General features: G+C 42.8%; 1 protein-coding gene across 11 annotated transcripts in view; it reads right to left on the reverse strand.

Annotated features, from left to right (window-relative positions):
• Positions 1–26,754, reverse strand: part of LOC147014701 (neuronal PAS domain-containing protein 3-like) — a 449,452-nt gene that overhangs the window by 69,374 nt on the left and 353,324 nt on the right. For all 11 annotated transcript variants that reach the window (XM_085852846.1, XM_085852849.1, XM_085852841.1 and 8 more), the window contains one exon: positions 22,992–23,256. In XM_085852846.1, the coding sequence (XP_085708972.1) occupies positions 22,992–23,256 (265 nt within the window). The remainder of the gene's footprint in view (positions 1–22,991; positions 23,257–26,754) is intronic.

Here is a 26,754-nt window from a genome sequence, read left to right on the forward strand (position 1 = left end):
CACATGTTTTACGCCGGATGCCCTTCCTGATGCAACTCTGGTCGCCTCTTACGACACAGGGATATGGTACACCTATTTTAACTGGGGTATACACCGGCCCAGTACACTGGTACTCACTTCGCCGACCTCGGAAGGATGACAGGCTGAGTCAACCCCCTGGTGTATTAATTCAGTGGCCCAACGGGGCTTGAACTCAGGACCTTTTGGATCCCAAGCCACTGCCCTAACCACTGCGCCAACACCAGGCTGTGTATATATATATATATATATATATATATATATATATATATATATATATATATATATATATATATATATATATATATATATATATATATATATATATATATATATATATATTATACCCTCCTGTATGAGATTTAGAAAAGACACACACAACCGCCATGCTTGTTTCTGTTAACCTCTGCAAATGAACACAGGCAGGTCTAACAGATCTGTCCACAGGAAAAGGCCAGAGTGTGTGAGCACAGTATGAGAGGGAGTGGGAGGAAATAGCGGTGCAAAGGAAGAGGAGCGTGTGTGTGGGCACAGTAGGATATGTAGAGTAGGAAATGTTGAGGAAGAAGTAGAAGGCCACAGATACATTGCTGCTGCTGTGTAGGATCCGTTGCTTTCATTTGGAAAGTGCTTTAAGAACACCCTTCCCTTTCACAGCCACAGCTTTACTGATTAGATGCCGTAATTTGCCACTCGAGCGGACATGATCATTACACGAAAATTTGTTATGAAAGCAGCAACGCCAAATCATGATAAACAAGCTGTCAAGCAATAATTATGGACAGGACATTTTAATCTATTGCAAGTGATTAAGTTGTAGTTTTAGAAAATGTCGGAAGAGAGAGAGAGAGAGAGAGAGAGAGAGAGAGAGAGAGAGAGAGAGAGAGAGAGAGAGAGAGAGAGAGAGAGAGAGAGAGAGAGAGAGAGAGAGACAGACAGAGACAGAGAGACAGACAGACAGAGACAGAGAGACAGACAGACAGAGACAGAGAGACAGACAGACAGAGACAGAGAGACAGACAGACAGAGACAGAGAGACAGACAGAGACAGAGAGACAGACAGACAGACAGAGAGACAGAGAGAGAGAGACAGAGACAGAGACAGAGACAGAGACAGAGACAGAGACAGAGACAGAGACAGAGACAGAGACAGAGACAGAGAAACAGAGACATACACATGCTCCAGGCATTATCTTTGCACTTTCAGAGTAATAAATGGAATTGAATGCCTGTTGCGGTATGAAGAATGAAAAACGATGAAAAACGAATGCCTTACATTTCACCCTCTCTCTTCACTAACCCGAGTGGCAAAGCTTCTTTTCCAGCACTGCAGCAATTTGCCCGAATATAATTCCAGGTAGACACCTTCCAATTGCGCGACCTAATAGATTATGTGACTTTGGAAAATGGGCTGAGCAAGTGCCGAGGCCTTTTTCCACAGCGAGAAAGGAAATAACCACACAACAATGGAGCCAGTGCCTTGTCCACTGAAGGCATGAAAGTCAATATGAAGGTTTTTTTTCCTCCCACTCTTTGAAGCAGCCAGGTCAGTCATACTGCCAATCGCAAGAGAAGCAATACTTATAGGGGTTTCTCTCCTTATGGATGGCTTTAATATCGTCTTTATATCGCCTTTAATACACGCACAGCGGCCTCTTGAATCCCCAAGGAGAGCTACGCGGGCCGCGTGTTGCTAATTGCGTGAAGCGACCTTTCGGAAAAACTCCAGCGTACACGGCGTGGGTCATGTGATACCGCTTCCACCGAAGAGCATGTGCCGAGCGAGACCATCGCCTTTACGATCACATAGAGGGCCTTGCCATTGAACTGTTCACTCAAGGGGTACGCTGCAATAAAAACCAAGAGGCGGGAGCATTCCCCGAGTGTGTGCGCCGCAAGCAAGGTCCAGGCGAAAGCATGTCCGCTCCATTTATTGCCAGAACATGCGCACACATTCCCTGGGTGGGGAAAAAAATATTTCCAACAGACAAAGTGGAAACTGTTTTAAATAATGAGTACGTCTTTGGAGTTATGGCATTAGTTATATGAATTCCATGGACTGGTCACTTGCCGCGGGTGACGTTTATAAGACACAATAAGTACCATGGCAGATTTATATTTCTGAGAAAACACCTTGACAACAATCTTCATTGAAAATCAGCAAATTGATGTGGCAGTTCAATCGAGGTTTAAATTAAACGTTAATTTGATTCTCAGACATCACAGCCAATTGAGACATCACAGTGGTTACAGACCAGGAGGAAAGATGATCATCCAATAAAGGGAAGGGTAATTTAAATCAAGCTAATGGTCACAGATGTTTTTTGGTTTTTTTTACAAATCACACTATGGTATCTTCAAGGAATATTTATACAAAAGGTCTGTTAGATTTTAAATTCAACACGAGATGAGAGTACTTTATCATTGAACAATCCTGCTGCCCGTAAAGTAAAGATTTACCTCATTTTGGGATTTAAAAAATATGGATTGCTTTAACCTGTTGGCTCGATTACACATCTCGACATCAAAATAGGATCCTCGTATACATCTATAGACCCTCACCTAATTCTTACAAGGCACAATGGCATGACCCCCAGAGGTTATGAGTTAAAATCTATCCGAAAGAAGCCACAAGAAAGATTTGGATTCTAAGATTCTGGAAACTGAGATCATCCCAGAAGAATAACATGTTGCTATTGGATTGTTGGTTAAAAAAACCCATCTGGCTCACGAATGACCTCTGGTGAGGACGGTAATCTGCCTGCCCTGCCAAATTTGTTGTACCTAAGATGGAGGTTGAGATTTGTGGCCGACTCTTAAATTCTTCACGAGTTTGGGACGGGCAATCAAATGTCACTAAAATAAGGAAGTGCATAAACACACACCCCCTTAATCCTATCCAACTATATTAAATAAGGCAAATCTGTGTAAGTATGCATGTGTGTATGTATGTACATCTGAAAATCATACACAAAAACAGGGCTGGCTTGATCTCCACTAAATTATGCATATGTGTGGGTAGTACCCAGGGCCAGATCAGGGGAACAAATATAAACTAGAAGGGCACTCTTCGACATCACGACGTTGCCAATATGCCTCAACCCACATTATTATATCATGATACATATTTGTACCAAGTTTGATATAAATCCCTGAACCCAGATTCAAAATATTAAATAATTCTGGCTGCCAGACCATGCATCCGACCAGTTTGAAATTTAAAACATATATTTCCCATGACTATTAGATCATAACTTTTACGTTTCACTTTGATTGAAAAAGTGGTTCAAGAGAGAGAATTTTAAAAAGATTTTCATTCAATCCAATATGGCTGTCAGACCATGTGACCTATTAATTATTCATTAACACCCTGGTATTCCCAAGGCTTGGGGAACATGTGGGTGAAGTTTCCCCTCATTCTGTCAAACCGTTCTGGAGAAGAAAATTTTTAAAGGTTTATACTACAAAAAACAATCATAGCTGCCAAACCATGTGACCTACGACATCATTGGTGCAAAACTTTTGTTCCTCATGGATAGATGATCATACCTGAAAGTTTTGTCTCAATCTATTCAGCCATTTCTGAGAAGAAGATTTTTGAAGGTTTTTATGTTAAAAAAAAATATGGCTGCTGAACAACATGACCGATGATGTCGTCAATTTTTTTCCCCCAACCAATTTTGCCCAAGATGACCCTCAATAATTTTCATACTGATCGGATAAAGAGTTTGATGTTTGCAATTATGACATCATAACGAAGCCAATTATGACATCATAAAAAACATCACACTTGTTTCACATGGGGAGTACTCGCCATGGATAAAGCGTTTGATGTATGCAATTATGACATCATAACGAAGCCACCTATGACATCGTCAAAAAAATCACACTCGTTTCCCATGGGGAGGACTTGCCATGTGCCAAGTTGAGATTTTTTTTTTCCATGGAGCTGTTTCGGAGAAACAGAGGTTCAAAGTTTTTCTTTTTTTCCAACATGACTGCCAGTCGCAGTCGCACCTATCTTGAAAATTTCGTGTCAATCGGATAAGCGGTTGCAGAGAAAACAGAAACTTAGCATGGACAGACGTACGTCTGTAGTATGTACAGATGGACGACCCAAAAACATAATGCCTCCGACGACTTCCTCAGCGAAGGCAGAAAAATCCTCGCATGGGGGAGGGGGGGCAGGGGGCAGGAGATAACTTGCCAATGCTCCTGAAGAGAGCGGGTGTTTCTCGGAAATAGAAAACAGATACACCTCAATTTGTGTGGCTATTTATAAAAGGTTTTAAAAAAATTGGGGGGGGTTCGTGGTTCGTTTCATACGATTGGATTCGAGGCTAGTTCATTTTTGCCAAAAACCCAACTCCTCAATCTCCCCTCCCTCCACACCCACTTGTTTTGTGCAATAGTTTAAAACTCCCATTACTACAGTCCACGGTCTACGTGACCAATGCAATGCTACCAACTCCTCCATGTTTGTGTGTAAGGAACTCAAGGAAGTTTCAGAATACACATCGGTTCGGTATCGCACTTTATGTACAGCTGGAGGTTTTCTTCTTTGAATGTGGAGTTTTAATGATTCCTCTTTGCAGCCAATTTTCCACTGTAAAAAATAGAAAACGATGCTCTGCTTCAGGTATTGCCAGTATATTTATGGTAATTGTTTTATTCATGGGTAACAAGGTAAGTAAAGGGCTGATAAGGTGCTGCACTCGCCTTTCAGAAGTCTAGATTGGGTTTGATTCCTGAACATCCTGCTACAAGGCAAGGTGCTGCATCAACGAGCACGCTGTTCTCTGGATGGATTGTTAAGTCAGCTGTCCTATATGTTAACATTTGCTGAAGGATCGTTAATATATATATATATATATATATATATATATATATATATATATATATATATATATATATATATATATATATATATATATATATATATATCTCACGGTACCTATATAAGCATAGGTGATTATGTACCGGTGCCCTGGCCAGGTTCTAAGTTCCTACCCTTATCTACAGGTGACATTGTGACATTGCATCAGTACGCAGACTCTCTCAGATGTGACGCTACACCAGAAGCCAGGTGCTGCTCACACATCATGATGAGACAAGATGAAGCTGCCTCCATGTTTGTGCAAAACAGTCTTTTTTATGCATGACAATGCCTCTGGCCGCACTGGCTAAAACTGATTCGCTGATTTCGATAACCATCTGACACGATGACATTGAACCTTTGTTCATTATGTTCATTGTTCGATAACCATTGTATTATACAATCATGAATAAAACCATTGTTTCTCGAAAACCCAACTGCACATAATAATATCTAGTATGACTTCAAAACCATATAATACCATCACATTAATCATAATAAGTACACAAGTGTTTCTACATATTTTTTGTGAGCCCCCATTAAGATGAGAACAATCACCAGGTTGTTACGTCATGTGACTGATCGAGTGATCCTTGTTTTTTGGAGCCACTTGAGGGGTGCTCTATTACATATCATCAGTTGTTGTACCTGGTCACAGCTGTTCATACAAAGGATTCTTAACACTCAATCAACGTTTTCAACAGGTTATTCAAACAAGAAATGTTTGAACATGAGGCACCGGTGCTGAGCAATATGAGGCTATAACAGCTACTTCCACTGATGGTGTTTACTCTCTCTCTCTCTCTCTCTCTCTCTCTCTCTCTCTCTCTCTCTCTCTCTCTCTCTCTCTCTCTCTCTCTCTCTCTCTCTCTCTCTCTCTCTCTCTCTCTCTCTCTCTCTCTCTCTCTCTCTCTCTCTCTCTCTCTCTCTCTCTCTCTCTCTCTCTCTCTCTCTCTCTCTCTCTCTCTCTCTCTCTCTCTCTCTCTCTCTCTCTCTCTCTCTCTCTCTCTCTCTCTCTCTCTCTCTCTCTCTCTCTCTCTCTCTCTCTCTCTCTCTCTCTCTCTCTCTCTCTCTCTCTCTCTCTCTCTCTCTCTCTCTCTCTCTCTCTCTCTCTCTCTCTCTCTCTCTCTCTCTCTCTCTCTCTCTCTCTCTCTCTCTCTCTCTCTCTCTCTCTCTCTCTCTCTCTCTCTCTCTCTCTCTCTCTCTCTCTCTCTCTCCCTCTCTCTCTCTCTCTCCGAACAGGGGCCTCTGAAGCTTATACAGATAGCATGCATACAGCTTTTATGGAGCTACATTTTTCACAACTCGCTTGATGTTTTACCATATTTTAAATCTCAGGTTACACAAAATTTCTCTTGGTTTTGTGCACAAGCTCTCAGCTCTGAAAGATCAGTGGGGGGCAATGTGACTGAGGGAGAAAGGCAGCATACTGGGAGTGAGACAACAGGTGGATGTAACAAGCAAACACAGTAACCAGTGTGGAAGAAGGCTTGTTCTGTATATGGGAAGATTCATTTGGGTAGAGATGGACAATGCCACGAAGATGAGAGAGGAAATGGAGGCAGAAATGGGAGTGGTATAAAATATCACGGGTCGAGATTGAGGGCACCAAGACGATGAGAGTAGAGATGGAGGCAGAGGTATGAATAAGGATTGAGATGGAGGACAACCTCAGGATGAGAGTAGAGTTGGAAGGAGTAGAAACGATCATGGATAGAGATGGATTATGCCATGAGGATGAGTCGAGATGGAGGAAGATGGAGGAACAACGAGGACATAGAAATACATTCAGCTACTTGTTCTATTCTCATCCCAATGGAACTATTACTTTTAATTTATATTAGAACATATCCAGTCTCATAAAGGGATAAATGACATCACAATCAACATGCTATGTTTATAATGTTAACTCACATAAGCCTGGTGTTGGCTTAGTACTTAGTTGTTAGGGTGGCTGGCTTGGGATCTTAGGGTCCCGAGTTTGAGCCCTGTGGGCCACTGAATTAACAGCAGGTGGGGTTGACTCAGTCTGTCATCCTTCTGAGGTCGGTGAAATGAGTACCAGTGTACTGGTAGAGGGGCACAGCGGTGCCCCGACAAAATGATAGCTCCCCTGTAGTCAAGCTGCTATATGCAAGAAGAAGAAGCAGAAGAAGAATGTTAACTAGCGATGTCACCACAAAAATCTAAACTCCATCCCTTGATCTCACCATGCAATGCAGCCATTACGAATGGGATTAAAACGGAGTGCGCCACAATATCTTACACCTATCATCGACATTCCACCTGGGACAGAATGAGAATGCACCAAGGGAGGTCTGGAATTTACATTATGGAGGTGAAACAAAGAAAAAAGAAGAAAATGATTAACAAACTTTTAATGGCATTAAGTTTGACACCGCACACTCAAAATTAACCTTTACAATTCCATTAACATTCGAGCTTCTGAGTCCTTTGTGTTTTAATGAAAGTGGTTATAGATTGCGATTAAAGATTTATGGTAAAATTCTGATTATAGTATACTGTGAGTCTAAAAGTCATAAACACGTCTTATTAATGCTTCCATTGCCAAGCGACTCGGAGGACTGCGCCGACGACACATGTCCTGCATCAATTGGAAAATAAAGAACTACACACTTGAAGAACAGTTCTCCCTTTCTTTCAATAAACAACTCCAGAAAAATTAGCCACTGTTATTAAACTAAGCCTGGAACAGACGTGGAAGCGATGAAAACTCTTCAAAATCCCAATTTGATCCTTGCAGGAGGAGATATCAAGAAGGCATGGCATAACCTTTCTCGAGCTCCTTAATAAGGTCCGTAGAATCAGCGTAAAATTTCAGTCCCAGGAGCAAAGCAACGCAGCTAACCTTTGTAATCAAAATATCGGTGAAGATGCTCCAATGATTTTACAAAAACAACGAATGACAATCAATGTATGAAAATCATAATTACACTTGAGAAATATGAGGTGACATTATTGTTATTTAGCAAAGTCTGGGGATCGTTGTGGTTTAATAAATATCTAAGATAAGATCAAATCAGAACCAATACTCTTGTTATATACAGTGTTGGTTATGCCGAAACAGTTTCTTTGGCTGGGGTTACAATCCTGGATGGGTCGAATTTGTAATTTGTTCTTGTGCCGGCGATAGCTCGCCTCCTCTTCGCGAAGGACACTGTGGGATATTTAATGTCCATAAACGAATGCCGGAAGCTTGGTGTTGGCTTAGTGGTTAGGGTGGCTGGCTTGGGATCCTCGGGTCCCGAGTTTGAGCCCCGTTGGCCACTGAATTAACATCAAGGGGTTGACTCAGCCTGCCATCCTTCTGAGGTCGGCGAAATGAGCACCAGTATACTGGTAATAGGGGCACTGCATCAGCGGCGTAGCTGCGCCACTAACCAATGATGCGACCAGCAGCCAAAAGGCAGCACACGATCTTAACTAATTCCGGTAGATGGGACACCCAGCTTAACATCCATCCGCGGAATGGTACACACATTGATGAATCACCCTGCCTGTTAAACGCCAGGATGAAAGTTTATAGCTTCCTCGCCATCACAAATCCCCACTTGTCCCACCTAAAGCAAAGTTTAAAGATGGCAAAAAGTTCCACCAGGAATGACCCAATATCAAATTTTGAGATAAAAAAATTTTCCCCACTTTTATCCATGTGATCCCAGGTCCCCACCCCCAGGGCATAAACCGGGGGTTAAAGCCAAAAAAAACGTTAAATATTTCACGTGTCCCCCAATGTTGATTGTACATACAAAGTTTCATCAAAAAATGTTCAAAAATGTGCCCAGAATTGCATTTTTTTGTATTTGACCTTTGGACCCTGCCGCAGGGGGCAGGGCCAAAAATGACACTGCTCTCGCATCGTCTTGCTATGTGGTGATCATAACTACCAAGTTTGGTGAATTTCTGCACGACTGTTTTGGAGGAGATATCGTGACGGACAGACAGACAGACAGACAGATGGAGCCGATTACAATATCCCCCCATTTTTTTTTCAAAAAGTGTGGGGATAATTACCAACTTTTCACTTGAGATATTATGGTTTATTGTGAAGAGATCCCTGCCTTAAGAAACCCAAGGAACCACAAGCGAAGAGCAATCTTCAAAAACGAGGACACAGGTGCTCACGTACGACCTGTTCATCCAATGTCGAGTGACATTGAAAACAAGGCCAGGAGACTGTACATGGTTGATGCTCAGATATAACAAGGAAAGGATGGCAATGCTGGTTGAGTTGTCCATACCCAGTGATGTTTTGCCTCATAGTAATGCAGATACAAGAAAAAGATCCAAGTACGAGGACCTGAAAAACGAACTGAACAGAACCTTGGAGCCGAGGAGTGCCGACGTTGTATTGCTAGTCTGATAGTCGGAGCAACTGCAGCGATAAAGAAAAAGCTCACTGAGATTTGAAAAGTGATACTCAGAAATATTACAACAAACGAAGTACAATAGGAAGCTGTCCAGGGTGCAGTGAGGACCCTTCAAAGAGGCCTTTGAACAAAGATATTAGAACAGAGCCATCCTCCAGTGTGAAAATGTCAAAACATCACAACTTAGTCCTTGAAACGTGATCCAAATAAAAAGAAGGGGATACTTTGGGCCTTGGGAGGGCTCTATTCCACCTTTTGACATCCGCTCGAGGAGATTACAACCGACGAAAGAGATGCTCCAGGGAATTCTCCCCCAACTGCCCCACGAAAAGAAACATCCTAAAAACACACTGTACTTCACGAACCAGTAGGGATCGAATAAAAGGGAACAAGAATTATATTACATTAATCGTTTTTTTAAGTAAGAAATAAAACCACAATTTTTTCTTTTCAATGATTTCGAAACTGTTCACAAATTGACCAAAATTAAAAACACTGCTAACAGCTCTAACAGCTGAAACGTGGGAGGCAAATCGCCTGTTTCAAGAGAAAATAAATAAATGAATGAACTTTTGGCACTAAAATGTTGACCAATTTCGGGGCAAAACATCTGACATCTGCTAAATGGCTGAAACCCAGCATGTCGGTAAAAAAGACCCATCAGTGACCAATGGCCATTGAGCACCAAAAAGACCATCAAATCCAAAAAACTGAAAAACAGAGCAAAGCAATTCCTGCCTCGGAGCAGGCCAAAAGCACAAATGTCGAGCCCATGGTGAGTGGTCCTGTCACCTGTGGCCTCAGCTAAGCTCGTTAGCAGTGCCTCCGAGGACCTGCTCATGGACAGAGGCCAAGGAGAAGGGCAAAGCAGCGCTCCGCCATGCAAAGCCCACAGGCATTTGTAAGTAATTGACATGAACCTTCCGAAGCTCGAGGAGTGCTGGTGGAGATTTTTGACTTTGCGGAGCAGCTCGAGAAGGCCCTTTTGGAGTCTGACCTTTTTATCTGTGTGCTCTCTGCTTGTAGAACAATTTGAAAGTGACATTTTTGTTGTCCTTCTATCGTTCAAAACACACAATTGTCAACTTCACCTGTCAATTGGAGAAATACCTTCGGCGGTGAATAGAATTGGGTTAGATTTTTTTTTAATTTAGGTTTTTTGACCAAATCCGAATGATTAGCATTAAGTAACAGGAGTGAAACGGAAAAACCATCACATTTCATCGCGCTTACTCCTCCGTTACTAAAGTTTGTAAAATTGTCCAAAGTTTCATGTATTAATGAAATCTCACAAATTTTCCGTCTGCAGACAACAGCATGTATCCTCCCTAAATTTACTGTGAATGCCACTGGTACTCCAGCATGTTCATTGACGTATTTGCCATTTGGCTTCGCTTCGAGCCTTGCTTTTGAAGATCTTTATTAACCAGTATCAATCCAGTATATAGCAGTGATAGGATGGCAATGTGACAATAGGCCTGGCTATCCCAAATAGAATGATCCTGAGATTTGTTTTCCTTGTGCAAATTCATTCTTCCTTTTCAGAAGTATGTCTGATACATGCAAGGACATCTGCAGACAAGTTGCTTTGTATTTTCGCCGGCAGAAGCCTGCAGTCGCTTTTCACTGCTGCAATTTACAAGGACTTGGCATTGGCTGTCGATGCAGGTGAGTGGTGACCAAAGAGTTATAGTTTGGGTTTTATGCATCAGCATGTGGATCTAAGGCACACCTTAAAACTTAGAGAGGAGGAAGAGAAGGAATAGGAAGAGGAACTTAATGAAGAAGACAAGGAATTAGACGAGGAAGAAGCTATTGAAATGACAACATCTTCTGAGCAAGTTGTGCACAGAATGTTGGCGTTCATCCATGTCCGTATTTCTTTGCTATCCAGCACATTGTAATGCAGATGAAGGCTCGATTCTGGAGCAGCTGTCCGATGGAGATTTGTACAAGGTCATGCACAAGGTGTACAAAGAAACTTCCATCCATCATGCCTGTTATCAATCAACATCCTTTAACTTCAGCAAAATGTCAGGACAACGAGAATGCCACAAGCAATCCACCTTGATAAAGCTTTGCAGAGAAGCTGGATCGATGCAGGTGGTACCGGGAAGTGTCACATGCGGCAATGGCTGTAGTTTAACCATGTGAAATGTGGATTACGGAGTTGGCTTCAGAGAGACGCCAACATGTCAAGAGTACATGCACAATGTTTATGACTATCAGAAATTTTTGTGATATTGCACATGAGATGTTGTAGCAAGTGGGGCTTGAGGCAAGAACAGTTGATTTGAATTTGAAGAACGGTTTATCGATGTTGTCGAGGAAAGCATCTACATGAGTGGGATGTGCTCAGCAGGATCTTGAATGATCGCAATTCACATCAGGTGACCATGAGGGTTGTTTCTTTTTTTTATTCTAATGCACAATCTGGATGACCACCAAAAGATGTTTTCTCCAGTGGAGAACGTGAAAGCACCATCCACTTTTCATAGTGCCACTCATCTGAGCTCATGTGGCTTAGTGACTGCAGCGATGCATTGGATGATGACGTCAGAAGCATGAGGGATGGTCGATGCTGTCGAGTGACTTATGTCATTGGTTTTTTTTGTCAAAATGATGACCAGATAATCCCATGTTGCTTAAACACAATACTACAATTAGGCCAGGCATCATGCTGTGGAGTACCATCAGTTATACAACCAGCCCATGGTATTGTATGCGGCAACACAACAGTTCAGACTGTACACTATTGTGTCTTATACCATTCCTGTGGCAAACCTGATACCATATTCAGCCTGCACATGTGCTGCAAACATCCCGTGAATGCTCTTGTTGCAAAAATGTTGTCGAGATGATGTAACGCCCCTCCATTTTAACTGATTGCTTGTTGCCAAAGGATGTGTTTGGCATGCCAAGCAGATGTGTCTTGTTTTCTCCCAACCTACATTTGTTGTTGTTAATTTGGAGAATTAAGTGAAGTCACCTGGCTAATCATTACACAGGAGGACATTTTAAATAATTTTGATAGAACTCCCTTTGATATGGAGAATTGAAGGGGTGCACATCTCTTCCCAAAGATGCCATGGCCCACAATATAGCACCACTTGCTAATGATAGCAGCTTTGGCCAGATCTGCTGGGGATCTAATCCAGGCATAAACAACTCAAGCGTTGAGGTATCCTGCTGCTCATCTTACGACGACAAGCTTTTGCAAACTCACGTGATCATTCCACATTGCCCTCCATGAGACTGACCTGCAAAGATCTCTACATTTTAAAAAGCTCAGTGAAAGCTGGTATGTAGTAAAAGGGAAGAATAATTTGAAGTCTGTACCTTATAATATTTTCCTTCACCAACCAAAGTTTAAAAATGATCATTTCAAGCTTCTAGGTTGAAATCTGACATCTCTATCTGAACACTCACCTGTCCTCCCATGCACCTTGATTCAGTTGATATTCTCGATAATATTATACTATGGCTGATAACCGAGACATTTTTTTGGGCCATTTATTGGTTCACTTATTAGAAATACTCAGTAATACAGCATATAATTTGATTCTTAAACATATTTCATATTGCGCTGATTTCCTTCTGCTCAACAAATCTGCAACTCAACAATCAACTGCTCGACTGATGGTGACACTGAAAAAGCTCAAAGGAAGTTTATATTAAACCTCCTCGTCCTGCCTCTGGAGTGACTGGATAATTTAATCATGTTGCGCAGTTATCTTCGATTCCAAAGGCACCACAATTGGAGGGCCAATCACTGCGTGCTTTCACCTTAAGTGGCTGAAACGGAAAGCCACTCATTGGCTGCTCATCACGTGATTCCCTGTCAAGAGTCGCCACCTCATTGTCGAGGGCAGTTCCTCTCCCACTAATCTATTCATATTGGTTAGTGTTGGGGGTATTAAGGATATGTGGTAGGTGAAGAACAGGGTTAGCTGAACTGCTTTAGTGGTGACATCCCTTGGAGTAATTTTGGCTTCCTAGGTAATGATATTATGTGCAGGAAATAGAAAATAGAAGAATTTGATGCTGTTGGCATGGTACCTCGATGCTACCCCCTTTTTAATATCGTTGATGTCAGGCGGCTCTGCGACCACATTTTGTACGATCGCAACCACAATTGGGATTATGACCAATGTCAGGAAACCCTGGAACATGTGATCTTTGCAGACTGTCTCTTCCGCCAGCACTTCCTAAGGGACAGTTAAAATCTGATGGTGCCTTGAGAAGATTAGGTAATTATGTGCTGGTATCTTGGAAAAACTCCTGCTTTGATCTTCCATTGGGAGAACAAGAGCTCAAATCACAAAGTGAGATTACCTTGTGATAGTTCAGCGATGGAATCAGTGAAATAATTTCCCCTGTTTTTTGGTTTGAAATGTATATTTACTTCCACCACCAAAGGTGAAGGAGGTTTTGTTTTCACCTCCCTCTGTTAGTTATGCAAAATCGAAGATTTTTCAAGTATATTTGTCACTTGATTTTGTTGTTATCTTGCCAAAACGAAGTTTTTGCAAGATATGTTAGTCAGCTTGTATGTTTTTTTTTTGTTTTTTTTTGTTTGTTTGTTTGTCTGTAATCACGTATAAAAAATTCTGCAGAGCACAGTTATCATTGGAAATTTTTGTAACTTCGCATATCAGAGGCCTATAGAGGTCCCTTTCAGCGCATAAAATTTTGAAGGTAAAGGTCAAAGGTCAAGGTCACTTTGTCGCAAATCAGGGGAGTCGACGAAACCCATATTTTTGAGTAATTTTGATCGGATCGTCTTCAAACTTCATGGGAATATAGTTCATGGTCTGGCGCTCAGCTGATTAATTTTTGGTGGCAATTGGCCTTGACCTTCATGGTTAGCGCCTCAGGTCAAACATATTTGAACTCAAGGTCAAATTTTCAAGTTTTAGGAACCATATCGTGTAGTACCTCAAATTGAACACCTCGATGAGTGCTTTCTAGATATGTCAAGCTTGAGACATTATGATGTCATTTGGTGACATTATGAGGTAAAAGCATATTTTCATGGTTACTCTGTAGAACGATTCTTATCGGAATCTCTCGTAGGCAGATATTCCTCAAGGAGTCGCTCCTGGTGGACAGCAGCTCTGTTCACCTCAGTGTGACCTTAAAGAAGTCACACGTGGTCACCTTTTGGCAAGATACGGGTCAATCTGCGAGTGACATTGGTTTATTCTGTCTGTCTGTCTGTCTGTTTGTTTATTGCCTACTGGTCACAATTTTTAAACCGATCTTCACAAAACTTGACCACATCGTAGAGTTTGTCATGAGGAAGAAGTCTTGTTTTTGAGGTCAAAGTGTCAAAAGGTCAACATAGGCCCAAGTTCAACAACTAAGTTGATATTTATAAAATCCTCAATTTTTATCCACTTGACCTGAAATTTGAAGAGGATTTATACTTCAGGTCACTGAATTCAACCAGCCAATTATTTTGGAGGTCCACATCGGCCAAAAGGTCAACATAGGCCGCATTTATAAAATCCTCAATTTTCATCCGATTCAGTAGAAATTTGAAGAGGATTTATATTCCAGGTCACGGAATTCAACTAGCCAATTAATACTGAGGTCCACAACTTAGGCCAAAGGTCAATAACTAAGATGGTATTTCTAAAATCCTCAATTTTCATCCGATTGACTTGAAATTTGAAAACGATTTATATTTCAGGTCACTGAATTAAACCAACCAATTATTTTTGAGGTCAACTTCAGCCAAAAGGACAACATAGGCCAAATATCTAAAATTGTCAATTGTCATCCGATGCACTTGAAATTTGAAGAGAAGTTGCATATTTGGTCATTTAATTCAACCACCAATTATTTTTGAGGTCAAATTTGTTTTATGGATTTTGCACGTGTCGTGCTCTGCATGTCTTCTTGTTTGTTTGCATTTTTGTCTGCCTGTTTTCAGGCTATCTCAAAAGGTTGTGGACGGATCCCAGATGAAACTTGGTGGGTAGGTTGGGTGTGTGACAAGGCAGACTTGGTTCGATTTTGGTGAAAATCAGGATCCGGATCCGGATGTGAGAAATTTTTTTAAGTGATTCTTCACCATTGAGAGTTTGGGATAAACTAATATATAGCACGATATCTCAAAAAGTTGCAGACGGATTCGGATGAAACTTGGTGGACAGGTTGGAAGTGTGACCACGATTAATTAATTCGGTTTTGGTGAAGATCCGAATCCGGATCTGGATACTAGAATTATTTAATTTAAAAATGATTCTTCGCCATTGAGAGATCGTGCCAAAAACGATATACAGCGTGATATTTCAAAAATGTATTGGGCCCGATATGTTCTCGTGGATCAGGCATTACGCGGCGGAGGTATGCGCTCCACTGAGTGCCCTTCTAGTTTTATAAATAATTAATGACCTTGTGTATATCACTGGTATTTAAACATTTCATGTGAATGCTTTCATTCAAAAACGGCAGAACATCTCAATAGTAATAAAGTACGATTCCATCTCGCCTCCTCGTATACAGCTCTGGTTTCTATTTTCTGTGATTCGTTGTGACTGTAAGCTGGATTGTCATATGCTAATCACAGGAGGTGCCACGTCATCAATTGGTGGGTTTTAAGCCCACCGTCCTGTATGAAATCACTTGTGTGAAAGATAGAGAAATCAAACGATGCTCGACGATGCTTTCATTGCAAAAAAATCATTCCACAAAAGCGTGTGTCTGAACCTTGCACACATGGCTATGATTTTGCTTATTTTTGTCTATCAGTTCTATGTCAAAGGATTTTAGTGGATTAAGACCGTACTCTAATAATCCACTGTCTTCACATGTATGTTCGTGTCCCACCTCTTGATCAAATTTCTAGAGTGAATATTCTTCAACACATCTCAGGTTTAATCAAAAACTTTACTGTATGGCTTAGTTGTCAGATCTTCTGTAAAGTTTTGCAAATATAGTGCTTGAGTCAACCTTTTCTTTAAAGGAATAAAGATCGAAGGAAAATTCAATCCCAGATAGTCAATCTACAAGCAGGCTTGTTAAGATTACGATATGCTGTAGAAGACATTGTGCAGAAGTCATGTTTTTAAAGTGAAATGAAAGTTAAATTTCAAAAACTGAGAATTAATCGTTCTGAGCGCTATTGAATATTCCACTCGACATCTTTATATGAAGACAAAATGAACCGTTCAACGACAAATTCAAACTTACGTGGAAGGGGGCGGGGGGGGTGGGGATCCACAGCAAGAATGTGTTAAGAATAGCTTGGTCTTTGTGCTCAAGTTGGTTAGATTTACACCTCTATGAGGGAAATATCAGAGTTAAGTCATATGTAATATGTGCACTGAGGAGGCAGTGATTGTTGCCTGAAAGGAAGTTTAGAGTAGGTCGTATTGCATAGATGACACATACAAGCGAGGCTTTGTGGGGGATTTGTGGCACGTGGCACAAAGGAACTTGGAAAGTGCTACGCACTTGGAGTGGAATGAGAACAACACACGTTGTTGCGCAAAGGACTGCAGGCCACGGTGGTGCAGTGAGCTACGGAGTACTGGAGAGGGCAGGAAGGCACCACCCCTGTGTTGCAGGACAGCCAATAACAGGACCAGCCACATGATTGAGGGCGGTCCTTAGGGTATAAAAGCCATGTATGCATAGATGAGTGGGGTTCTTCCAGACAGAGAGAGAAACACAGAATAGACACCAACGCTCTCTGCTTTGCCACTCTTCTTGAGCAGATAATTGACCATGGAGACAGTGGAGGTCATCTTCCCAACATTACTCCTCTCATCTCTGACCCTGTTCCACACCAGCCTGAACGGTTCCTCGCCTGTATTCCACTACATTGAGTGAGTCGGGTATTTTCGGTGTCATCGTTTTATATATTTTACGAATAAGCACTGAAAAACAGAAATCGGTGCCCACTTCTACCATGAAAACAAAATATCAAAACTGCAAATTAAAAAAAGATCCAACGATATTATAAGTATATTTGGCTTTTAGATATTTGTGTGCCTTAGCCCAAATGTTGATGGGTGACCGACAGTGGCATCTGGTAAGCTGTTCCACACAGGTATTATTGTGGGCATATAAGATCGGTCATACTGAGCAAGTGACCAATTACCACTCTCAGTCTTGCCAGCAAGACCCTGAAAAGCACACCTTCCAAAGGAGGCACTCGCTCTGGTGAATCTTAATATAATGGAGTGCATGATAGAGGTAGCATGGACTTCAGAAGTGCTGGAGCTTCCTCTGTATGTGGTCTGCACATCAGACCAAGACCTGCTATAGTTATCCTGTGTGGTCAGGGGTTGAAATTAAATTCCTGTGGAGGGGCCTTGCTGATACGTGCAGCATGAGGTTGCACATCATTCAGTTTCTTAAGATGCATGGTACTTGCAGACATCCATGCAAAGGGAGCATACTCCATTGTGCTCCAGACATTGGATTTGTGCACTCGGGCTTGGCCAGTTGGATCAAATTATGGAGTAATACTGCGAAGGACACTCATTCTTTGTCCAGCCTTAACAGCAATGGAGTTCATGTGAGGCTGGAAGCGCAAGCTCCGTGAGAACCTGACTCTAAGTATGTCCAACTGACGTTCTCGCAGCAGGGGCTTGCTACCCACAAATAACTCCAGAGGCTGCTCACTAGGTAGTCATAGACTGAGAGACATGAATTTGTATTTCTCTGTAGCGAATAGGACATTACATTTGTGTCCCCACTCGTCGATCTTCTGTAAGTCCTCCCTCAGAGAAATGATGGCATTCTCTTCATTCAACAGTTAGTATATGGTTCTAACATCGTCAAAGAGGCAGGTACGATTATGCAGGTTGTCGCACAGATCGTTAAAGTAGATTAAAAACAAGGTGTGCCCAAGTATTGATCATGAAGGTACTGATGCATTAATTTGAGTTATCTTTGATGTTTGGCCATTGACCACGAGCCGGATATGTCTGCCCATGCAGTGGCTGGGCAACCACTGCAACAGCTGCCCTCTGACACTAATAGCATCCAGCTAGGCCAGCAATCCCTTGTGAGATACTCCATCAAATGTAGCTTTGATGTCAAGTGCCACATTTGTACTCTCCTGATGTCTGTTACAAGACATACACTCATGACTCGGGTATGTGAGCAAGCCTGGGGCCAAATGACCAGGACGGAGGCCAACTTGATTGTCGCTGATGAGGTCATTTCCAATGAAAAGTATCCTCAGTGCATTGTTTATAACTCTCTCTTATAATGCAGCTAATGCAGCTTAGGAGACTGATGGACCTGCAGTTGTCTGGGACAGAGTATGAGTTCTTCTTATGCACTGGCACTATATTGGCTATCTTCCAGGAGGAAGGGAAGTGGACATGGCTAAACTGCAAGGAATGGAACAGTTTGGCAAGAGGTGTGGCAAAGACTGATGCACACTCTTTGGGAACCCTATTTCCAATTCCATCATGTTCGGATGCATTATTTATGTCTAGCTTCTGGAAGATCCGTCTATGCCACGAGGCTGGAACTTTACAGTGTCCAGGTGAGTGTCGGAGCGAGCTGCGGGATCAGGAGGGTCATTTCCAGTGTAATCAATTGTACACTTTAATGCAAAATGATTGCAGAATATATCTGCTTTCTCCTGAGAGCTAGTGAAGGTATGGCCATCCTTCTGCAAAGTTGGGAAACTAGAATGTTATCCTTTCCCTTGTATCCTCTTCACTGCTCACCACCAATCACAGTGTTTGGTTACTCCAGCGGTCAGACAATCTTTTTCCCTCTGGAAGTGTTGTCTTTTAGTCTCCTTCTCAACTTTCTGATAGTTTACCTTGCTGCTATCAAAGCATCATGGGAAACAGCACTTGGGTCAGGTCAGGTCAGGTTTGGGAGCATGCTCTGGAGCAGTGTGTCATCATGTCCACTTTCTGCCAGGACTCCAGGGGCCTCCGTCTGGCCATCCCCCAGGCAGATGCCTGGCCCACCCCCATATCTTTGAGATGCCAATCAACCTGCTGCAACCACGAGGCATGTGGTACACCAATTGGCCTCCTCCGCTCACAGGGCTCCCTTGCCAAGAAAATCTGGTGAGCAGGATCAGCATCAGAAAAAAGAGCCACATATCCAAACAGCCACAACTGATGCTCACAGACTATACAGGTAACAAATCTCCTCTGAGTCCCTCTCTCTGCAAACGCCCGTTAGATACAAAGTCTGACCAGCGATAGCTGAATTTCTCACTGATTCAGATTCCCTGAATTTCAGATTCCCTGAAGAGACCTGGTACCGAAGGAGTTAAGTCTTTGTCTCAGTTCCTTGGTCAGAGTCAAGTCTGTAAAGCAAGACTGGAAGCACAAAGTACTTAAAGACTCAGACTTCCGTCGTCCTGCTTAGGTACCAACAGCACCACACCCCATGGTCCAGTGAATCCATGACTCCCCAGGCCTGAGACAAACATCTGTTGACCTCTGGCTCACAACAGGAGGAGACATGAATATCAATGCCAAGGTGAGTGAATCTCTCTGTGACCTCAACAGCCTCACCACAGATAGGTACAGACAAGATAGCAGCATCCAATATGTCATTGAAATACTGGATCTTAGGGTTGACCCAGGAGACCCATAATCCCAGTGGCTCTGACTCCTCATTCAGCACCTTGAGGACCCCCATAAGGAAATCCAAAGTCTCCGCAAAGATGCCCACATCATCTACGAAATCAACATCAGAGATCTTGACATTCCCAAATGATGCACCACAGTTATAGCTCTTTGAGATCCTTTCCAGAATCCCTTCCATACAAAATGCTAAAAAGTGTGGGGACTAGTACACTCCCCTGACAAACTCCAGTAACAACTGGAAATAAATCGGAGATGGAACCACCACACATCACAGCACTCTTAGTACCAGAGTATAGTTCAAAATCAGAATGATCAGTTTTAGTGGTACCCCACGAAGACTGAGAATCCTCGAAAAGGTATCCTGATTCTCTGAATGGAGCACTTTGTGGAGATTGACGTTCGCTGAAAGCAGCCCCTGCTGAAACTCTTGTCTGCATTCAGTGAGAACCCAAAGAGCAAGTATATGGTCAAAAGTTGATCTATTTTGTGTAAAGCGAGACTGCTTTAGGCGCTGATGCTCAAGCAGATGCTGGCGAGCCCTATCAAGAATTATCCAAACAAAGAGTTTGCCCGGCACTGAGAGCAGCGCCACCCCTCGGTAGTTGTTGCAGTCCTGGCAATCTCCCTTCCCTTTCCAGGGAGGGCCAAAAGGCCCCTCTTTCAGTCAGTTGGGATGATGCCTGTGCTCCACAGCACAGAACTGCGTGAAACAACAGGAGTACAGCATTTCCATTAGCCTTGAGAAATTCAGCATTGATGCCACAGATCGCAGGAGCTTTACCTCCTTTGAACTGGTTCACCGCAGGCTGTTTCCCCAAATGAAGGTGGTTCACAGTTTATTGGAGGGTCAGCAACAGGGATAGTAACACCTCAGACATGCTAAGCAACAGCTGATGAGTCAGTCTGGTACAGCCGCTCAAAGTATCCAGCCCAGCAGGCATTCACGTCAGACTCCTCTGTGAAGAGCTCACCACCCTCCACTCGAAATGCAGTATATTGAGGGATAGCCTTGGAGGAACACAATGCATGGATTCCTCTGTAAGTAGGATGAGAATAACTTGACCACACATGGGTGATGCTCTCCCCTTTCACAGATGCCTCAAACATAGGCCGCCTTGTCCGCCCTCAGCAAACATAGTTTTAGACCTCAGCTCCAAGAACAGCTCAGTTCTGCCATCAAGTCTGTCTGCGCGACTCTGGTCAATTGTATCCAGTGTCCCTTGGGAGACCTCACCTGATGGTGGTTCCAAGACACACCGGCAACATCAAGGATGGGAGTCTTGAAAGCATTCCACAACTCTTCAGAATCTCCTGAAACACCAAGATCCCCCAAACTCCACTACACCTGTTTGCAAACTCCTTAGCTATCCTTTCATCCTTGACCTTGCCAATATTCAGCCTCAGCTGGGATGGTACAATTCTCTTGGATTTGAGTCGGAGCTCTAGAGTTGCTACAGCAAGCCTGTAATTAGTATTCAGGAACTGAGCACTTGGTAGATCCTGCAGTTCTGGAGCATCCTCCAGTGATCATCGTCGAGAACATGGTCAATCAATCTCCTTTGCCACACCACCAGTGTTGGATAGCAAGTCCAGCAATGTGGCTGTGGGTACTGAAACCATGATCCAGCCACCCTAAATTCACGACATCTTGTGAAATCAAGGGACTTAGTGCTATTCTGGTTCCTGGTTCCATGCCCAAGGGATCCAACACATGTTGCATAACCATCCCTATCAAGACCAGTCGATGCATTGAAATCCCTCCCCCAAGATTAGAAGAGTATCTTGCCCGGGGCATTGATCAACCAGAGGCTCGAGTGCAGCATAGAATGCTCCTTAACAGTGAGATCACTTACCTCAGTCGAAGCATATATCGAGACCAGGGAAATGACACCCAAGGAGCGATGAATCGTCAGTCTCATAATACACTCGTTGACCAGTGTTACCTCAATTATTATACGAGTCAGCTTGTTGGACACAGCTACAGCAACTCCCTGGGCATGGTAACTATCAGAGCGACCAGACCAATAGTATGTGTAACCACCCGCCACATGATCTCACCACTATCGACTCTGAACTTCAGAAGGTTCTGCATTTCTGATGTTCAAATGCTGGAGTTCAGATGACAGCAGAGACAGGTGATCATGCTTGCGTAGAAGTGAGGACATTCCAGACACCCATCCAAAGGGACTACGGCAGGTTAACCCGAGGAGACCGCCGGCTGGTGGATAACACCTGAGCACCACTCCAACACACACCACCACAACCCAACCCAGCAGGGTTGCCCTGTGGTTTTCCTCATACCATCAAAGAAGGGGGATCCCAAAAGCTTTGCCCCAGTCACGTCATTCGGTGAGCTACCCTGCGAAGGACAGCTGCACAGGACGTACTCCCACGGAGCAGGTATTGGAGCACGTGGGCTCTTACTAAAATTGTTATACGCCAGACAAACAGCTTTGTCAACCATTCAGTAAGCCTCAGCAAACCATGGAATATCAGTCCGTAGAACAGTGAAGTCTCGATGGGGAATGAATTTCTCCACGTTCTATAGTTTCTTTGTATTATGAGTACGTGTGCTCCCTTATTGTTTGTGTTTTGACTTCATGGTTTGTTCCATATATATGCTATTATCTTGCCTTCCCTCGCATATTCTTTAATAAACCATATAATTGGTAAGAAATGTGTTCTTGCCTTCTGCCAACGCATGTGTTCGGGCCAACAGCCAGTTTCAGTATTTGTATTTGAGCTATCCTTGGGGTAAAGAATACCACTTAATGAACACAGTGTAAATTCAGTAAGTTTGGAAATCTTCAGGGGTTGGACAACCCCCTGTTGCGACGGGTGACGTTCGTCAGACCCCTTGACGCAACAATATCAGGAGCAATCGGTAATGCAAGACTAAAATGAACTATACTAAAACAGAGCTTGTAGTTTCACGTAGTGAATTATCCATGTAGTTTTTAATGCGAATAAATGTTTGAGTGAGGCTGCCAAAGTTATCCCCCATCAGCCTCAAACCTATGTATAAATAAATGCCATAAAATTGATTCCTCCACAATCTGAAAAGCCAGAATATTAATAAACAATGAATACAAAAAACACCCAAAGTTGCGTCTCACTTGCCTGGCTCGGGCGTGCAGGCTGGTGATGGAGGACATGATGTCAGATCGCCATCTTCCTCCGTTGGGCTGTCTATTTGAGCAATCGGTATGCTAGATCGCACCTGACCCGCTCGAGATGCGGGCCCGGAGGGTGAAGTGGCAGCAGCAGAGGCACGAGGGTCGGCCAGGCCTCGGCCCGGAGGAAGCCTGAGGCCTAGCTGATCAGCTAACTCGGCATGGTCAGTCGGGTGTACATAGTCAAACGAGCTGCTGCCCGTTAACTCCACCTGAGGAAAGGGGAGAGTAAGCCAGACGAAGCAAAAGGAGAACTCTGCAAAACCTGGGAAGATTAACAAGACAATTCGACCTATTATTAAACGTAATTTGTTTCCATTCCATTGTTCCCCAGAAAGGCCTGAGAAAAGGCATTAAACATTTATAAACCATTGCAAAAACAGTAACACAAATATTTCATTTAGCAGGCTGCTTCCTATCCACCATGTTTGCATGTAAACACAACCACATTGTTTAAGTAGAGCAATAAACACCACGGCCCTATTCATGTCTTTATTCATTCGGATTCATTCAGTCCCACAGTTGCACAGGAGGTGAAGTGGCATCGTCGGGGTGCTTGTTATATGGATCTCCTGCATCCCAAGCATTATCCCTGTTTTTGACAAACTTGTTGCACTCCATTCTGTTCATGCATTTTGTCTCTGCACACTTCCCCATTAGGAGTGTGCTCCTCGATCTCTGAATCTTTAATCCCGTAAGCAATATCGATTCATTACCCTGTGTGCATGAAGTGAAAAGCGGAGTTCAGCAATTGGTTCACTTTGTCTGTCTGTCTGTCCACAAACGTCAGTATATGTTCGAGGAACTTCTTGATTTAATTTGAATGTTTCATTTTGAATATGAATCGGAACATGAATTGGAAAAGGAATATGTAGTTTAACAGTACTTTGTGCGGGAGTAAGATAATTAGTTTAGTCTGTCTGCCCGTCTGGCAGTCAACCCAAATTAAAATTCATTCAAAGCAGGAAACTTACTGTTTTTAGCGATATCATAAAGGACACAAACAACAGGCATGAAGAACTAATGTAACGTGTTAAATAAGGCGGTGTAAAAGATGCTGCATCAACAGCGGTAAACTTCCAATTTTTATATATTTATTTACAACCTTTAACATATTTATTTTATTTGAATAATTGAATTATATACTTGAACGCTGTAGAACGCAAATCGCCTTTTCGGCACTTTCAAAACCATTTTGTTCAACACTACTTGAACAAAGTATTGCGGCATTTCACATCATCTCGACCAATCAAATTTGCTGCTCGCAGATGCTACCCATGCCCTTTTTTTTCTCAAGACTGTGCGGGGTAAGGTGTTCTCTGAACTCTCTGATTCATAAAGTCATTGGTATCCAGTGAACATCTTCCACGTGTTGAGAAATACAGTGAAATGTGACAAGTGCAAAGGTTTGATTGAAAGAACAAACAAGGGATGAGCAAAGACACAAAGAAAGAAGACCTTGTTGAGCTACAAACATCTCTATTTGATAAACGGAATAATTTGAAACCATTGTTCTCAAGCAAAGATCTTCACCTGGAGATCCGCTACCAAGAACAGGAGTATGATTCAGCAACAAGCTTCTTCTTGGAATATGACAACAATATATTTGAGTGGATTTATCTCCCCAAAAAAATCAGACTTTTGAGAAACGGACTTCAGGAAGAATCCTCAAACGATGCAGGTGTTTTGTTGTTCAGACTCACCTATCTGGGTGATGAACAAACTTCATGACCAAATTGGGAGAGAGCTGAGAAAGAGGGCAAACAGTGGAGAAATGGTGTGTTTGGGATTTATCCATAGGTAATGAAGCGAGGGTTTAATGCGGTCAAGCTGACCCTCTCGGAGCAAACCTCCGAATCTCAAGCTCTCCCTGCCCCTCCAGCCAAACTGAAGCACAAATTTATAGGGGTAATTAAATTTCAGCTCTCAAAAGCAGGCCTCCCTCAGCCTTTGGGATTCTCGCTGTTGGGAAAGGGAGCACCGTTGTGCCACCATTTACATCAGCTCTGTCAGAGTGTATTGCAAACAACTCTCCAGCGTGTCAAGAAGCCAGGGAATTCGGTGGAAATTTTCATATTTTATGAAAAAAGAACCAGATGGATAAAACTTCAACTCCACTCAAGCTTTTCTCGGATTCTCGATAATTAACCGAGGTGAAGAATGGTATGGAATGAAAATCCTCAGGCCTTTTTCACGAGAGCGTGTTATTTGGCTCGAGAATGTGAATGCTAATATGTAAGTAATTAATTACGTCCTGAATACAAATTGCATATCAGATATACCTGCTCATTGTTATGAATTTCACATGATTGTTTCATTCCATGAATCATCTATCTTACAAATGTCTTTCGTGAATGTGTTATCCCCCTTTTATCTCGTTGTTATAAAAACCTGAAACCAGAGAGCACAGACCTCCGAGAATCACCTGAGCCTCGGTTTGATTTCCGGTGAACCCAGATCAGAATAAATAATGTCATATTGTGGACTACCAACCTAGGGGATGGTGTGGGATAGGGCGGAGGGTAGAGATATGGAGAGTGGTTGGACACACTTTTCCTATAATGTAGAAGATAAAATTCAATAACACCTTTTTGGCTATACCCTCGCTAAATTCCAAATGGCTGGTTTTGGTTGAGTGGAAGGATAAACATCTTGACTGACCATAACCTTTCCTGTTCAATAACCATTGCAGCTCTCCTACGAGGCTTCGTGAATGGCAAGATCAGGTGAGAGAGGATGAAACCTTGAAATGAAAGTAGTTCAAGGTTGATTAGGAATTCTATTCCAGAAAAACAAACGGTACATAGGGGTTGATGAAACTTGACCCATTTATCCAGGAATTCCTATGACAAACATGCGCACTTGTTGCATCAGTATGGTCATGTTTTTTTATGCAATATGGGATGGGTGTGCATCAATTTCAGGACACGTGCTTTGACGTCGCCATCATTCGTAGACTCAATGCCATGCAGATGTTCTTTGAATGGGCAAAATAGATCAAGAGCACAAGGTGACAACTCTGGAGTGTGTGGGAGATGACTTAGGCCGAGGTCACATTTGCCACGGCGGCCGTGGGGTCTCCAAAATCAGCGGCCACGAGCAATTATACGGCGGCCGCAGTATTTCCACGGTCACACAATGTAGCAGTCACATATTTTTTTATTTTTCGGGGAGCCGCATGGCGTATTTATAAATTGTGGAGACCGAAAACGTGGGGGTGCCGTACGGTTTTTGATTTGATGTCGCACGGTGACCTGAGGGCGTCGCTGCGGCGGCCATAGAATTTTCAAGGCAGACGCAAGGTGCCCCACAAGGCGACCGCAGGGGGGCCCTAAGGCGAACGTGCGGCCAGACGGACGGTAACGAGTGGGTATATACCAGTTCTTTTTTTTACTGAAATAAAAATATACCAGTATATATCACTGAATATATTATAACTATAATATACCGTGGTGCCCCCAGAATCCGAACGCCCCATTGTTTGAACAAATTGGAATCCGAACAATTTTTTCTCGAAAATTTGGCCCTAAAAACCTAATACATTTTAAAAAACCGAACACAACGAAGCGTTCATGTTTGTTCACGTGTCTCCCCCACCTGTTCGAGCTGCATCTTCGCGCTTTGTTCATTCAGTTCGTCGGTGGAAGTCCTCGTGAAAGCATCTCTCGTGTGTCGATCGATACTTTAGGCCTCAGTCACATTTGCTCTAC

Source organism: Eptatretus burgeri, chromosome 13 (genome assembly GCF_056783735.1).
Source record: "Eptatretus burgeri isolate ZD-2024b chromosome 13, Ebu_testis_v1, whole genome shotgun sequence".
NCBI lineage: Eukaryota > Metazoa > Chordata > Myxini > Myxiniformes > Myxinidae > Eptatretus > Eptatretus burgeri.